Source organism: Corvus brachyrhynchos, unplaced genomic scaffold (genome assembly GCF_000691975.1).
Source record: "Corvus brachyrhynchos isolate BGI_N302 unplaced genomic scaffold, ASM69197v1 scaffold28, whole genome shotgun sequence".
Classification (NCBI taxonomy): Eukaryota; Metazoa; Chordata; class Aves; order Passeriformes; family Corvidae; genus Corvus; species Corvus brachyrhynchos.
The window spans coordinates 304779-322758 of NW_008246058.1; the positions used below are offsets into that span (position 1 = coordinate 304779).

The 17980-nt window shown below is 36.7% G+C and overlaps 1 protein-coding gene across 1 annotated transcript in view; it reads right to left on the reverse strand.

The window, feature by feature from the left end:
* The window catches only part of EFR3A (EFR3 homolog A), a 57478-nt gene that overhangs the window by 27685 nt on the left and 11813 nt on the right, over positions 1 to 17980 (reverse strand). The window contains 7 exon segments of the mRNA XM_017746088.1: positions 1 to 7; positions 10 to 90; positions 1292 to 1427; positions 2451 to 2529; positions 7344 to 7481; positions 12007 to 12156; positions 13865 to 13986. The exon segment at positions 1 to 7 is cut by the window's left edge and continues 77 nt beyond it. Coding sequence (XP_017601577.1) covers positions 1 to 7; positions 10 to 90; positions 1292 to 1427; positions 2451 to 2529; positions 7344 to 7481; positions 12007 to 12156; positions 13865 to 13986 — 713 coding nt within the window.

The following is a 17980-nucleotide window of genomic DNA, read 5'->3' on the forward strand; positions in this document are numbered from 1 at the left end:
CTGCTGAACTGCGCCTGTCACCCAGCTCCAAGTCAACACTGATGCGCAGGTGCTTCAACAAGGTATTAAAAACCTCCAGAACTGTTGGGCCTGGAAACAACAAATAACAGTGATTGCACCTGTCAAGGGGAAGATGTCTAAAGAAAATGAAAACTGGGCTTTTCAATCCCTTTTCACAAGAAATGAGAGTAGGATGAAAAGAACCAAGTGAAATTCAGTGTCTGAGGCATCAGGACTAGGGATAAACTTTTGAGGTGTGCCTACACCTTGATATTTTAGAAATTAACTTGGAATCAGGAAATACAATCAGGTATGTATGCATAATCCATTACGATCCATTACTGAGTCTGGCCAGGATGGAGGTAACCTGATTTTCCTTGTGCATGTGGTTTTTGCTGCACCCATGAAACTGCCTTTATCTTGATCCATGAAACTTCTCACCTTCTTTCTAAAGTGTCCCTGTCCTGTGAGAAAGGGGAGTGCAAACAGCCCAAAGTCAACTCACCATGCAAGCTTCAGATACAAAATAGGAGTGGTTGCTGAAATTAAGCATCAATAATGGATTGAACTGCAGGTACTTGCCCCTGAACTTCAGTTATTTCAAAACCTGCTACTAAAATCCAGATCTATAGATTGGATCAAAAAATAAGCGCTTTTCATCATATGGTCAAAGATTTCACAAGTCTGTGCATGCAAGTGGGTCTCATATAAAGAGGAAGGACAGACTCAGGCTCAAGCTAATGAAGCAAAACAATAATATTTCAGCAGGACACCAAAGAACATCAGGAACAGAACACATGAGTGTACATCTCTTCATAAGTACTCTTGTTTCAAGGAACTATCCTAATCTTAAATGACATATTTTACCTTATTTCAGCTGCTTTACAGTTAATAAAATAAAATTTCTCAAAGATCATTCTACTCCCACATTACCACTCAGGTCACAGCTGTATTGCAAAGCAACAGTGCTCTTGACATTTTGTAGTGACACACAATTCTCTCAGACTTTATAATTTCTCTTCAAATAGGAATACCTGCCTTTCACAATTTTTTCACTCATTTTGTCAATGCAAAGGATTATATAACTGTCAAACAACCAAGTACATATGTTCAGAATAATTGCAAACCAAGTAAGATTTCAAGCATTTTATGAGCACAAAGGAGAAAAAAATTAATAAATACAAAACCTTCTCAAAATAGTGTGTCCAATCAGTCTGAAATCAAAGTGAAAATGAGCACAACCCTCCAAATTTATCCTTTGACCTGATGCCTTTAATTTAATACAACTTACCTATTGATCCTTTAGCTGCTATTGCAACTGCTTCCAGAAGAACCTGAATAATGCCAGCACGAACTCGTGGTGAATCCCTTTTGCGGACATCAAGGTGTCCAAGGATTTCTTGTATTACATGATGGGAGTATTGTGCCTATTAAAAAAACAGACAGAAAATCTACATCTGTGACTTTAACAAGAATAAACTCATACACCACTCAGCTATGGTCATGACCATATTCCCATTCTGCAACATTTTCATTCAGAAATGTATAAAAATTACAATAAATTAATGACTAAATACAGATTCAAAAAACTGCCATGAGAGATGAAGCCATACTGGTTCATTCAGCCAGCCCAGTGTACAAAAGCTGAGAGTCTTAAAATATCCAGGAACATCTACAAGCACAGAGGAAGCGTGAAGTGGTCCTTCACTCAGCTAACTGCAGTTCAAGGACTTCAGCACCATTGATATAAATGCTGAGAAAACTCAGCTTTATTCCACAAATTTGGAATTTTACACTTCTCTTTTGGGCATCTGCGTTTGATGCAATCCAAGAATAATACCTTGATGTTTACAACAGACAATCATAGACTCATTGAATGTCTTGAGTTGTGAGAGACATTAAAGACCATCCCATTCCAAGCCACCTGCCATGGGCAGGGACACCTTCCACTGGACCAGGTTGCTCAAAGCCCCATCCAACCTGGCCTTGAACACTTCCAGGGATGAGGCAGCCACAGCTTCCCTGTGCAACCTGTGGCAGTGCCTCACTACTCTGCTGATAAAGAACTTCTTTCTAATACCCAATGTCTACCTTCTCTCCTTCAGCTTAAGGCCACAACACAGGTGACTCACTATTAAAAATCCTCAGCACAACACAGTTGCACGTGAAGCTGTTTTCTTGGGTTGGAAAAGCAGCACAGCTGTATTGGCACAAAGAAATAACCAACTTGAGAGTTTTCTTTGTCAAGCACAATGTCACACCAGCATGGTTACCCTGCTGCTTGTTCTGGAGCTTAGAAGCACCACCCCACTACCTTCCATTGGATCTTTCGGATTCTTTGACTTCATCTACTGTCTACCACTAGCATGGTGAGATGAACATTTAAACCTCTCTCATGTGCTTGAAGCATCTATGCAAAGAAAAAAAAAAAAACCAGGAGAAAATCCTACCTGTATAGAATACATGATGATTTTAAAGCAGGAAACAGCAAATTCATTAGGATCCCATAGTTTATGATGGTCTAAATGCCTGTAAGCAAAAATTAAATAGACCTGAAATAATGACATTCCACAGATATAATAAATGGTATCTTAGAGTTTTCTCAAAATTCAACTCAAAAGGATCACTTACTTACATAAAACTTGTATACAATGACTTATGAACTAGGTGAGACATTTAGAACTTCAGAAAACCACTTGTTTTCTAGGTTTAGGATGTGATCACAAAACATTTGGCTGAACAGAAATTCCTGATCTTCCAGTTCCAGAAATTTAAAGACCCTAGTTACTCCAAAGATATATAGTTAAGAATATACTGCTTCCACAGTTCATGCATAAAAATTGCTGTAATATTAGACGCTTATTTACATGAAAGGGATCTGCTGAAGTGGACGGTTGCAACACATTGACAAACTTCTACTCTACAGAAGATAAATAAATTGTTTTGAATTACACACTGCAAAATAATTAGGGCTGAATGCTCCATCCAGAACAAAACTCTAAGAAATATTTTTGTTATCATGGTGGTTTCATAAATCAAATATACAGGAAAAAAAAAGAGCTACTCTTTGTGTATATATGCCTTTACACTCTGAAGCATTTCAGCACTTTCTGCAAGAAATATCAAAACAAAATCCAAATAATAAATGCATCAGTTTCTCTTTAAATGGGACAGGAACCACAAATGAAAAAAAACTGTCAGCGTTTCTAGCAAATACAAAAATTCTGCTTAAACAGAAATGTTGAAAGCTATGAATAGGGCACACAAATTTTTGCACAAAAGAGATCTGAGTCCCCAGAAAAGCATGACAAAAATAAATGTGTTTTTCATTCTAGAAGATTGAAGAAAAGGTAATTTTGAACACATTTTAATTGGAATGATTTAGGTTTTAAAAAAATCAAAACAAATCCACAAATTCACCAATGAACAGCAAACATGCCTAATCAACAAAAAAAGTTTGTAACAGAAACTGAAATTAGGTTGTGTTCCTGAACAGGTATCTGAATCTCAGCTACTGAATCATTACTGCTCTCCCATTCCTCAAAGAACTTAGGAAACATATAAAGATGCTTGAAACAACAAACTCAAAAGCCCTACAGGTGAAAGAAGTCAGCGCTGTGAACACAGGAGGACTGGCTGGATGCTTTAAGTTACTCTGCCTAGAATCTGGAGATTTCAATTCACTCACTGGGCTGCTCACAGCCCAGTGACCCATCTGAGTACACAGGTCTCCTTCAAGGTTGATTAAACCAGATGACACAAAGCATCTCCTGTGCCCTAAATTACCTCGCATTACAATGCGGAGATTAAAAAAAAAAGTTCTGCCATTTGACACATCACATACCTTTAAAAGAAATCCCTACAGGAAAGAATGTCAGGAATTTTAAAGGTATTTGGCTGCCCAGATAACAGCAGATTTGTATTACTAAATATCCAACTTGAATACTTGTTGGGGATAGCTGCCTTTCTTGTGCACACTGAAAATGCACAGGCATATTTAATTCTGCCTTGGGACAGAAAACCAAACAAAACTACCTCTTTAAATTCTTCAAGGCTTAGTGGCTCATAATGTATTTATTCATGTCTTCTTCCTCTATTAATATCATTCCAGTACAGTCCACCATATCTTGTACATGATGGCTTATTTTAGGTAACCTATTTTATTTTTGCCTCATCAAATAGAAAATCATACTCTCCACTATCTTCTCCTGATTGGAACTGATCCTTTAATCTTTCAGGGCAGTATGTGTTCTCTGTTACCCTTGACAGTTCCTATTCATCTGCCCCAAAGATCCATTCAGGCAGATTACGCTCAACTACATCCCATATCATGTAAAAAAAAGAAAAAAAAAAAAATCCCTCTCTAAACAAGACATACAGTTTTATTTTTCCAGAAAGGCCAAGTATTAGCTGCTTCAGGTAGATGAACTGCTGGGAGGACAGCAGGGGGAAGATGCCAGCCTTGGTTAAAGCTTTGTGTAACAGCTCAATGGGCAGGATACTTTGTGTACTGGAATCTTCCTCCTAAGGACAGCAGGATTAGATTCCTGTAGGTGATGTATTTTACTGATCATTACAAGTGTATTCAATGTAGTTTTGTTTTTGCAAAAGACAGTAAAGGGTATTTTCACTATGGTGCATTTACTTCAGTTAAAATCAAGTCACACCTTAACTCCTCTTTTTTTTTTTTTTCCAAATTACATGTCTTTAAATAAAGGATATCTAAGACTGCAAAACGCTCTATTCCTGGATTAACAAATTCCAAACTCTGCCTTCCATTGAGATCTGCTGCATACATGTAGCAAATGTGCACAATTAGGTTTCTCAATTTCAAAAGGACAGCAGAACTGATGATGCAAATTTCTGGAAAGAGAGCCAATGATCCCTGAATTCTCTCCCAGTACCACACACACAAGCAATCCCTATAGTAATAGATGATAAATTCATCCTGAGGATTAGAAGGCATAACTGAGGCACACATGTATGGGAAAATATAAAATATTCTGCTTTTGCATCATGTTTGCTGACAGAATATTAAACACCAGTCTGTTAATATTCCAAACCCCTGCACACATGATGTGATAACTGACAAGAATGGAAATACAGTTGTGAAGTTTCACTAGATTTCTGGATCTCTCTGAATCTGCCTAATTCTATTCACCATTGCAAATCCACGCTAAGTACGTCTCAATAGCTTCTGACTGTTGACACAACATACACAATTTTTTCAGGTAATGTTAATGTAAATTTTTTTGACTTTCATTAGGCAATTTGTGAGACTGATCTGTAAGATTTTATTACAAATTATTATTTGAGAGTTTCTAGCTACTGCATGTAGACACTTATAACCATGGAGATTTTTTGCCGAAGGCAAGGAGAATTAACGTCAATCCAAACCTATACCAGGAGACTGACTTTAGATTTCTACTATCTTCATTACATTTAAATCCTTCAATCAATGAATACACCCTGCCTCATGATGCAAGCAGCAGTGATCTCTCAGTTTCGCAAGGAAATGATAGCATGTTGCCTGATACTGGAGTGCCACATGAAGCAAGCCTTCAGGTGGGGAACTGAACCTGCACCTTCATGTTAGCATTGTAATAAGAGGCCTTATCTGTATTTCCTGAGTTTCCTTAAAAGCTGTGAAATAGCTGAAAATTGTTAGAAGAAACTGTTTTCTAATCATAAGCTAAGTCAAGTTTTTCAATCCAATACAGTGCAATAGAATATTTCAAACTTTCATTCTAACAGTTCTGTCATTCACAAAATGAAGTTGATTAGGTAGAGCACACTCTTGCTGTTTAGAAAAAACTGCTTGAAATGGCATTTTCTGCATCTCTTCCTCTTCAAAAATACTAAACCTTTACAGCAGTCATTTTTAGAAAGACACATTTGGTGATTTGTCCTCAAAGTAGAACACAAAAATGGTGACTACAAAGACTCGCTATTCATAGAAAAGATAATATATTCTGAGTAACTGGTCATTATCTACTCATTTCGGTGCATATGCAGTATGTGGCACACAGAGGTGCACTCAGTCAATTGTTCCTTACAGTCATAGCATGTAAGAAAACAAAATAGGCTGGAAATAGTATTATAGAGACACAGGCTTTAGATTAGCCACAGGAAAAGCAGCTATGGCACCTTCTCAAATCCCAAACCAAGCACTACCTCTAGTCTAGGGAATCAGCAATTATTCGTAGGAAACTTCCCTGATACTAAAATGATTGAAAAGACTGAAGTCACTGCAAATGATGATAAAGTTTTGAGATAAACCCATAAAAAGAATTGAAAAGTGGTAAGAAAGCAGCTGCAGTATGGTACCAAGTAGTCCACCCAGACTGTTTAGTACCTAGGTGTTCCCTGTGATCACAGTTATTTTGGAGGAATGCAAATTTTACAACTAGGAAAGAATGAGTATTTTTTAATAAAACACTCAACTTTGCAACAGAAACTCCTATCAGGTTGGTATAACAGGTACATACAGAAAGTAAGAGAATGGTACAGCTCTTCGTAGTCAATGCTTTTTCAGGATGAACAAGGGGTTACAAAAGTTTTCTGCCTTCAACACCAACCCTATCTTCATTTGTAATTTCTGTTCTTACCGCTAGTAATTTGAAAATGGCTTTTGGTATCTTGAAGGTCATTCAGTATATAAATAAAATACTTAGTTTTGGTGGGAAGAACTAGGCCATCTAAGAGAACATATTCCTGTACCCGAGATATACCTTGAAAAATCTACAAGAAGCAAGCAGGTCTCCTCACCACCAGGAAAAGCCAGCGTTTGAAAGTGGTATCACCGAGTGTTAATGTATCAGGTATAATTTGTACTGTGTCTGTTTGTGCATAATGTGCATACTGTGTGCATATTTGCCACTCACTACTAAATGAGCTGTTAAAGATATTCCTCACAGAATATCGAAACAGGTCCTGGAAGAAAATGGCAGGAAAATATAAATTGTAACTTTATGGGGCACAGTATTCCTTTGTGCTACTTGTACTTTACTTGTTTTGCCACTGATTGTAACACTCATCTCTGGGACATTAACAGCTTGGATAAAGTTTCCCATTGAAAAAAAGTAAGGCCAGCTGAAGCAAGAAGTCAGGTAAATTATTGTATTTTGCTTCTAAAAATCAGTAAAGCAGGACATGCATTCCTCCATAACTACCTTCAAGTTTACAGACAGGCAGCAAAGAGGAGAGATTAAAAGAGGGGCAATTATTTTTAAGAAATGTGAATGGAAACCTTTGAGTTGAAAAGTAGGAGAAAATTTAATGCAACAGAATTGAGGATGAAATAAAGAAAACCTCTTAAGATCTGCCATGAATTTTCAACTTACGCAAAAACTGGTCTGACAGCATTATTCATATTTCCATAGGTTGCTCGTCCCAGTAGTTCCCTGAAACAATTCTCAGCCAGCACAGAAGGATTTTCTTCTTTCACTCCTCCTGTAGGAGAGGACTGGGGGCCTGTTCTGCTGAAATAAGACAAAATGCATTGATTATATTACTGACTATATTCACCTTTTCTTTACTGTATCCACCCTTGGTATTAAAACATTCATGAGTCACACTCTTGAACTAGGCAAGAACAGTAATTAAAATATGCATTGAACCAGAATTCTGAATAAAATATTTTATTCTCTTATAGCAGGACCATAGATCATCATCTGTTCACTCAGTACTGACCACTGTATTAGTAAGTATTTACATGGCAAACACAAAAGCTGCTAATATTCAGTTAACTTGTTACCCACCACATTTTGACAAACCACTATGTGTTGCTAACAATGAATGAAGGCTGTGAAACCATGAAAAAGTTAGACAGAATCTTAGTAATTTTGTTCAAATTAACTACTGAGTCCATACTGTGTGGGTGAGCATTAAATGAAACTCCAATACTTCTGCACAAACAGATGGCTTGTGAGTTGAAAAAAAATGTCTGAGTGAACTAATTAGAACATTACTACCCACACAGTTACCTCTAAATAGGCAGTGTAGAAGTTGGTCACCTTTCAACTGAGTGTCTTCCATCATTACTGTGGACAGGGCACTACTGAGCCCCTTGCTGTGGGCACCATGGTGAAAACAGGCTTCGGAAAGAAAGCAAACAGCTTCCCCTGAGGTACCTCTATCACTTATCAAGAGTCATTGTACAGGTGGCAACCTTTTTATTTTCTCTCACAAAACACATTATAGAAATTTAACTGAGGATTCATTTGCCTACATTAACATTATGCATCTTTAATTTTAGATTGCAGAAATCAATATGCTAAATCCTTAAACAAAATTTCAGTTCTGCAGTGTAAACTTGTCTGGTAAATACGTTTTAAAGTGCCCACTAAGAGCATCCAGTTTAGTTAAGTACCATAAAACCTTAGCTTTAAAGCATTATAAAAAGTTGCAAATTGAAATATCAAATGAACATGTTAACATCATAGTTGTAATGTATCATCTGATGGCAAAGGATTTTCTAGTGTTTCAATACTACTGAAATTTGCCTTATGAAAATCCTGTTGCCTCTGGAAACATCACTGTTTCACGAGTTACCGCAACAGCGCTAGTTTGTCAGATTTTAGTAACAGAAAAGCCTCAGGAACCCTGTTAGATAATTAAGGAAAAACAGTTTTACAAGTGCAGCACGATTAGAATTTTAAAAGGCATGACAATTTGTATATAATCCACCACAAGTACCACTAAACTCCAGCTTTATCCAACTGTTGTGCCACTCTATCTCTCTGTTTCTTCCTTCCCCTGTATGGCCTGGATTCTGATCTAGGGAGACGGGCACTCACAGCACAGAGAACGTACAAGAGACAGTGCAGGACTGTCATTTCCATTGCTGTTTTGACACAGATTCCCTAACATATGACAGCATTGTAAAGGTGGTGTGTGGGGAGGAAAAAGAAAGCAGGCTGCATAGGACACAGAGCTAGGTCTGTCTGAAAGAATTCCAGTTAAAATGAAGTAAAAATAAGTTATGTTTTAAATGTTTGTATATGCAAACCTACAGAAGGTGACTTCTCAGCACTGCTTGGAGTCTTTTTTTAGATGAATCTTCCCAGTGTAAAATGTTACTCTTGGATTGCCTCAGAATGTCTAAAATTATCTTGCGTTGTCTGTAGTCCTAACATTTTATTTTGAACTTTAACAGCACCTACGTCAAAGTATTTCTCAAAGTAAGTGTCCCTTGGCATTGTCAGATAATAAGACAATGAATATTGAATAATCTTTTTAGTTTTAGAGGAAAGCTTTGTACAGCCTCTTAAGTTTCTAGATTCAAATGAGCAACTCATACTCATTTTGTTTCACTGATTTGGTTTTTACAGAAATATCAGAAAACCTCTGAGAAATCCAACTGCAACAGTTAAGAAAAAAATAGTATTCCTCTGCACCTAGAGCTTTTGTACTACAGCAAGAGAGCTGAAAATACACTTTGCAATGAAATGGGCAAGGACAACTCCCTCTGGCTGCTCTACCGACTTTTTTGTGGGCAATCTCTATCAGAAGTGGCAACAAGGAACTGGAAGGAGGATGTGTTGAAATACAGCAGTTTCCATAGCAAATACCTACTCACAGACTTAAACTAGCTCAGAGCAACTCAGCAACTTAATGAGACTTCTTTAATGCCACAAAACCAGGACTGGCCAAAAAATATGACAGGACATGTGAAGTAAGACTTAACCACTACTTTTGAGCAGAGTAGGTACAGGAATGTACATTTGACTATGATTCACTCACCCTGAGAAATAAATAAATTCTAACCTACCTCTATAGCAGAATCTGTATGAACATTACAGATATATCAGAAGGATCTGAAGTCAAGTTTATGACAAGTACTAGAGTGTCCCTCTGCCTGAAATAAGGCTGGCAGGTTTAGCTCCACAGTTATCATGAGGAGTGTATTACAAAGTAAGTGGATTACCAATTTCATACATCCCTTCCCTATTTTAGAGATGCACATAAACAGACAGACATCACATGAAGTCTGATAGACATGTAACTAGATTGTGCATTCAGATATATTAACAAATAATGACATCCACAAATACAATTATCTTTTTAAAATGTTGTTTGAATAGTAAATTCTTAACTCTAAGACATGTCTCATCTGCTATGTAATCAAAAGAATATTGAATTAAGCTATTAAGGTTCCAAAAGCTACAATTACACTGACTTTCAAGGTAAGCTTTACCTACATGTACTTCAGCTTTAAACAAAAATGCTTTTTTTCTATGGACTTAAGTTGGGGGTATTTTCTGGAATTTCTGCTCTTTCTCAAATAATGCTTTGATTCCATCTGCCAGAACAATATGCTTCTTACTCCTACTCTTCAAGATGTCTTTGTGCTCCACAAATATGAAGTCACACACAAAATAAAATGAGAAATTGTCTGGAACATCATTTAAGACCAGCAGGTAACAATTTACGAATACTGCTTTCAGCTTCTCTATCATGCACATCATATAAGGCCCCTACTCACCACTTGGAAAATCGTTAAGTCTTTTTTTTATGTTCAATGTGCATTATAGGACAAGTTTCAAGTACAACAGTTCAGAAATTTAAGTTGCTTTTTGACAGATTTCTTTTTCTACCACTACTATTGCATTCCTCAGACGATAAAAATCACTCCTGCAGTACATATAAACTGATCCACTTTAAGTGGTTAATCCAAATCCTACTTCAGTCAGTTTTTCCATCAGTAGTTAATTTACTTCTGCTATAAAAAAGAAGGTGTACGCCTGAGGACACTGTAAAGAGTAACAAAGGAAAGGGCCCACCTGCAGTTAGAAGCCCTGTAAGAGTAAGCAAAGGCAAACCAGGCTCTCCTTGTTCAAACAGCAGCTTCAGAAACCCTTGTCTCTCACTCAGATCACTCTTCAGATGTAAAATTCAAGTGAGCATTTCTGTACATATTGTGTGAGCCCTCAGTTATATGCAGTAAATAGATAAAAGCATGGACAGACAGGCAACTATTAATTTTATATATATTTTATCTATATACTGCATATATTGAGTTATATGCAGTAAATAGGTAAAAGCATGGACAGACAGGCAACTATTAATTTTAGTTATTTAGTCTGAAAATTTGCTTTAGCAATGAGACAGGTACTGGCAGTTAGAAATAACGGAACAAAAATAAAGCTGACGAATAGCAAAATAAATGCCAAAACTCAAACCAAAAAAGAGAAACTGACAGATCTAGAAAGCTGAGTGAAAGCATGAAAAGCTTGCTGTTATAGGAAGGCTCCTGAGCCTCTTAGCAGGCAAGTTTTGAAGCAGCCAGAATTGGACATGGAATGAATATTCGATTTGCTTGCACAGCTGAAATTGGTTTATGAAAATTTCCCAGTGCTACCAATAAACAGTTTTTATACCTACATAGTGTTTAACCATGGACCAAAAAAAAGTGACTTTTCAGTTGTAAGGTGACTGGCATCTCCTCAACCTTAATTGTCACAGAGATCTTTCTGAAGATCCTTTTGCAAATGTAGCAAGTAATATGACTAGGAGTCACTGAAAGCAAAAAAGAGAAGGGGGTCTGCATATAAATAAAACTTTAATTCCTTACTCTGAGTACTGTTTCAGCCAGGACAAGCAGTTCTTACAAATGGCTAAAGGAAATAAACCCTCAATTCTTAACAAATCTAAGTAGCAAAATCATTTGAGTCACCTAAAAGCCTTTGCTTACTCATCCCTGCATCTTATCCAATAAAAACCAGAGTTTATAATTTTTATCAAGTTAAAATATGGATATATAATTTCTGGAACAACTTTTAGGCCAACAGAATCTCGAACAAGTGAAAAAAAGTGCTTAAAAGGATTTTAGGACAAGAAACAGTAAGAACCATTATGCAGACCTATACTATCAATTTCAAGGAGCCTCAGGCTAGAAAAGCAGAGTTGTTGCTTCCACTAAAAACAAAAGAAAAAATACCCATCATAAAAACTTAGCATAGAGATTGCTTAAAAAACCACACCAGTGACAAGGAGTAAAATTACCTGTCAATATCTTCTATTTTCTGCATGTTGAACAGCAATGATGGCACTATCTTGTCCATGTGCTGAGGTTCCCATATAGTTGCTCTAAGTTCATCATTAACTGTTTTTCGAACCACTCCCTGAATGCCCCTGATTCCAGCAATTCGGATCCTGAGGAAGGAAAAGAGGAATTACTGAGGCCGAGAAACAAAGCACCTCCCAGAATGGCTCTGTACCTACTGGGAACCAGTAATTAAGTAGTGTGGAATTCCAGTAGGCTCTTACAAGCAGCAGTTGGGAAGTTGGCCAATCACCAGGGTTGCCCACAGTTTCTTTGAACACCTTTAAAGCAGTAAGGAAGCTGACAAAACAAACAACTGAACAGAAGATGGCCTGTAAGGATAAAGCTGACACTAAGCAATGAAGACTTAAACTTTGTGCATCGACTCTGACAAAACTCATGTGGATGAAACCCACCAACTCTATGCAATTTATAATTCATCAGTTGAAACTTTGCACAGTCTCAGCCTATTCCAGAGCTGAAGAAAAATGTGAAGTTACCACAGCACAGCTGAAGTAAAATCTAGCATAACCACGTGATTGTGTCCTTAGAAGTTGTAATTAAGGCTATGGATTAGTCAGGGAACATCTTTAAAGATTTCCGAAAAATTCACAAGATGGAAAGCAAAGGATAATTCTCTCAACTTAAGCCTAATGCACAAAAGGAACCACCACTTTTATTCTAAAACCATTTGAATGAAATCAACTGAGAAGTAATCAAAAACAATCAAATAATAGAAAGAAAAAAATAATATAAGTTCAAAAAAAGACTTGGTCTAGCTGCTACCTATTGTCATTATTTTATTAAACAAAAATAGCTTGCGGGAAAATCTGTGCAATGAAATGAATAGCAGAATATTATTTTTTTAAGTGATAATAGCAAATTATCCGCTATAATAAATGGTAGGAAGAGAATTTACTTCCTGAAAACAAGCAGAAGAAAGCTGGTACAGCTATCAAATAAGCACAAGCTTCACTAAAATTTTTAATTATTTCTATTAAAATCCATCCCTCATTTTTTAAATCTTGATTCAAGTATGGACAAAACTTAACTGGCCCTTGCTCAGCCAAATTCGCTGAATTAAAAAATATCTAAGATGAGCTACAGAGGTAACTAAGTTCTATAGATAATATTCTTGTTTAGATTTAAATTTGTAAATACTTAAACCTGTAGCTGCTTGTATTTTACCTATTTCTGAACAAAGTCTTGTGCATTCAATATGAATCCAACATCATTCTAGACCTTTTGAGATAGTTTATATAGGATTACACACAAAGCAGGAAACAAGAGGGATGTACAAACAACTAGAAAAGCTGCTCCTGGGAAGGACACATCCTCGAGGGGGAGCCACAGGAAAACAAACTGCAGCAATTACTTAAGAGTGGGAAAAATTGGAACTGCCGTTCATGGAGGCTCTTGAGCTTCACACACATGAGCATACTTCAGACATCTAAGAAAAACCAGGTTTAATGAGTAATTCTCAAAGAGCAGACTTAATATATGCATTTGTTTTTCATGTAAGTAGCCTTGTTAATATCTCAAGTAAGTTATGAACTCGCATATTTACATTAGTAAGTTGTGCCTTTCTGCAGAGAATCCACACAATCCAGTACGCATTATTCAGGTAAAATTACACCTAATCATCCTAGGAGTTCTAGCTATCTAAAACTTGCAATATTTGGTGCTACTCAAAAAGTCAGACTGTTATTTTCTTCATATGGAATGAACTACTCCAATAAAAACCTTAATAAAAAGCTGTATTACAGACAATATTATTGTGTCAACAGTTTTCAGTAATTCCTACAGAATGACTCTTACTCAGTTTGTACTTCTGGATCCTGGTCACAGGAATGACACATGGCACTGAATCGGGACACGAAGAAGTCGTAGCGTCTGTGATACGAAGGTGTGTCTTCCTCAATGTTGGCAAATTTGACAAACTGAAAATAAAATACATTAAAAAAAGCTTTTAATACCAATTTCCCAAAAGAGAATAATGACTACTAAGCTTCATTTAACAAGTAACATAAAATAATTGTATTAAAGTAAGAACCCAATTTTGACAACACTTTAGAACTTCAGAGAAGAAAGATTTGAATAGAAGGGTTTTCTTTTTAAGGTCTTTCCACAAGAACTTAATTTAGATAGTTATGGAAGGGTGAAACTAGATGAAATACAACATACTATGCAATATGGAAACATCTAACACTTGAATAGTGAGTGTCATCAACTGTCAGAATCATTTATGTTGGGAAAGACCCTTAGGATCATCGGGTCCAACCATTTGCCCAACACTGCCAAGTCCACCACTAAAACATGTTTTATGTAACTCCAGGGATGGTGACTCAGCCACCTCCCCAGGCAGCCTGTTCCAAGTAACTCCTTCAGAGAAGAAATTTTCCCTAACATCCAGTTTAAACCTCCCCTGACACAACTTGAGGCCGTTTCCTCTCATCCTATCTCTTGCAACTTGAGAGGACAGCCTGACACTGACCTCTCTACACCCTCTCTCAGGCAGTTGTAGAGAGCAGCCCCATCAATCAAATGCAATACTGTCACTACCAGGTTACTTAGCAACATTCTGACCCACCAAAATTAACGGGAAATAAATTTGGAGGCATTCTGTCAATTCTATCTTGACAAAACGGAAAAAGGAGGAGTCTGGGAATTATAATCCAGTCAACTCCAGTCCATTCACAGAAAAACACTGGGAAAAAAAATGCCAATTTGCCAACATCTACAAAGTATCGAAGGGATAAGTAACAGTCAACATGGATTTGTCAAGAACAAATCACATCAATCCATCTTATTCCTATGACAAGTAAATAAACTTTGTGAATCCAGATGAAGCAGCATCTGCCAAAACTTCAGTAATGCTGTTGACAAAAAACCACACAAATTCTCAAAGGAAAGCTAGAAAAACACTGTCAAAAGAACACTCCCCATAAGAGAGATGTGTAAGAGTTTGGAAAAAATATGGAAACGCTTGTAAATCATCACAGTACAAACGTATGATTTGAGCTTCACTAGAGACACAGATGGCAGGCTGGGATCATTGAATTTGCAAAGAACACTAAGATGGCCAGAGCTGTAGGCACACTTGATGCCTGGTTTTTGAGCAATTGGAAATAGGACCTGAAAAATCAAGGAAGCAATTTGGGAGTGGTTATTTTAAGACAGTTGTACAAATACAAGCAAAAGTCACCTGAATGAAGAAAAGGAACTTAGTCAATGCCAATACAATGGCATGAAAAACAAAACAATATACTGTGATACATCTGCATTAATCATGATACCTACAAAGAAACTTCTGCCATCTAATTGGGCCAAATAAGCCCTTAAGTGAAGTGGTGCATCCAGCTGAAAAATCACAGCTGAAAATGATGAATAACTGATACAGCCCTCAAATTATTCAAGAGATGAACAAAGCTTTAGGTAACTATCTGTAAAAGAAGAATGAAATACATTAAATTACCTTGACTACAGCTGCCTAAAAGGTATCAATCTTAAAATGTACAGAAGACAGCCATAAAAAGAGAAGAAATAAATTGGGTTTTTTGTCCAATAGTAATAGGAAAAGCAATAATAGGCTTACAACAAAGCAAAGGGTAAGCTAGACACTAAAACCCCTCCTTTCTAAAGTACGCAGACTGCCTTAAGATCTTCTGGATTCTCGATCACTGACAGTTCTAAGAACAGACTACAGAGGGAAATAAAAAGTGAAACGAAACATTGTCAGGAAAGGTTGAACACAGTGCTGGTCCTACCCTGAAGCGGAGTGATGTCCCATTAAGACCCCTCTGCTTTTAGTCACACCATTTTATCAATTCCTAAGCACAGGCTGAGGCATTTCCTTTGTATTTTTCATGATGCAAAACCTGCTTTCATCAGCACATTACCAACAGACATCCAGACAAGCCCAAAGCACTTTAGCATAATCTACAGCACACTGATTCATGGAGGGTCTGAGGTTTTCAAGCTGAAGGTGAAAGCTGTGTATTTCAGAAAAAAAACTCCCACCATTTTTTTTCTACTCTTTTGTTTAGTCTTTTTTTCTGTTTTATGTAGAACACTTATCCCTCTCAGCTGCAGTACCAGTTCATGCTCTTGAACTGGTACAGCTGAAAACGATACAGTTCATAAAACTACATTCTCAGCTATTACGGAAAATGGAGCAAAATTGTATAGTACGAGCCCATTTTACAAGTCCTTCTATTAGGACTATCGTGGATTTCAGGTGGTAAGAAAGTGATAAAAGTCAAAAAACAGGACCTATGTGTTTTCTCCAATAAAAGTGAGTTATAAAAATGATCGTTTCCTTCCCAAGAGACCCTGGGAAATGCTTCATATGTAATATGTCTCCCTAGTTTGCTTCATGGAATTGTTACTAGCAGAACAGAAATAGACTTTAATTTTTTTTTTTGCAGACAAGAATTTAATTAGTCCTTACATCTCAATAAGGGACGAAGACCAAGTATTTTAAAAAAAAAAGCCCAAACAATATGATCTTGGTATTTTCCAGACATTCAAATGCTCAAGTCTACAAATTATTCACCCAGAAAACTTCCATAAAAGCATGGAAAAGAATAGAAAAAAAAAAAAAGTTTGAAGAATACAGAGCACTGTGGGAATGGCTGTGAGAATGAGAATATTAGTTCATGTAGCATTTAATACCAGCATTTAATATTGATTAATATTATCTGAAGTACTAAATTATTTGATTGACAGGATCTTCCAACAGGAAAGCTTAATAAACTCTAATAACTGTTTTGTTAGCAGAAAGATTTATTGCACCAAGAAACTGCTTTGTAAGAATAAATGATGAATTTAGGCCAAGCACATGTCAGGGACTCCCCTGCTCTGAGTACTTCTCCGGTATCAAGCTGCAGCTTTGCAGCAGGGACACAAACACATCAAAGTCACACCTTTCAAAATGGCATGCACAGTCAGAGATCCAGGGAGAACAAAGGTTTTTTATGTCCTCATGTGTATAACAAAACAATTTCACCCACTGAACATACAGAATTTCTGAAGCACAGTCCAGGATTAGCATTCAGATGACTGAGCATTTAGGCCACAGGAAAGCTGATTGTGTAACAGTTTTGAGTAGTGCATGGTCTTCCAGTAAAGTGTAAAATTCCATTTCATCACAGAAATTTTAAGTTTCTACAGTACACATCAGTCTCTACTTTGCTTTGCAGTGGTGCTCTTGTAATCGTCCTAAGCATATATTTTCAAACAAACTTCAAATAGAAAAATTATTCAACCTAAAAAAAGGATAAACTCTTATTAAAAAGTCCCAAGCACTTGCCTAGGAATTACTTACAAAGCTTTTATAGATGTAAACATGTCATTCAGTCACAGTAAATGCTTGCAAGCATCCAATGGTAATCTATGGAAGTTTTACCAGGACAAGGATCTTCTATATTTTATAATACAGAAAGTACAGAAAGGAACTTATATTGGTAGTATCTTATTTCCATTAACTTTGAAACCAATAAAATTCAATCAGTATAAATACACATAAATCTATCACAAAGTGAAAAAGAAACATATTATTTATTCAGAAGATGTTTTTTCCAGGCTGAGTCAAGAAATTTGGATCATATTACCAGTGAGAGACAGATTGTGCAAGTCCTGTAAGTAAATCATACACGTTCTCAAGGACAAAATTTCTTCTATGCATTTATGGTGTTTTATTGCTGTCATGTAGCAAGTACATTAGGAGAAAAATCGTAACTTTTAATGGTCCCTGGTCAGTTTTTTTTCAAGAACAATCACCATGCATCATATTTGAGTTATGTTACTCAAAGTATCTCCCTGTAAGAACAGTAGGCTAGTAGGCTCGACCTGAGCAGTATTTTTTTCATATCTGAGCTCCCCAATCTGTCTTCTACAGCCTGTAATATTTTCTCTTGTTTCAAACAGGGAAAG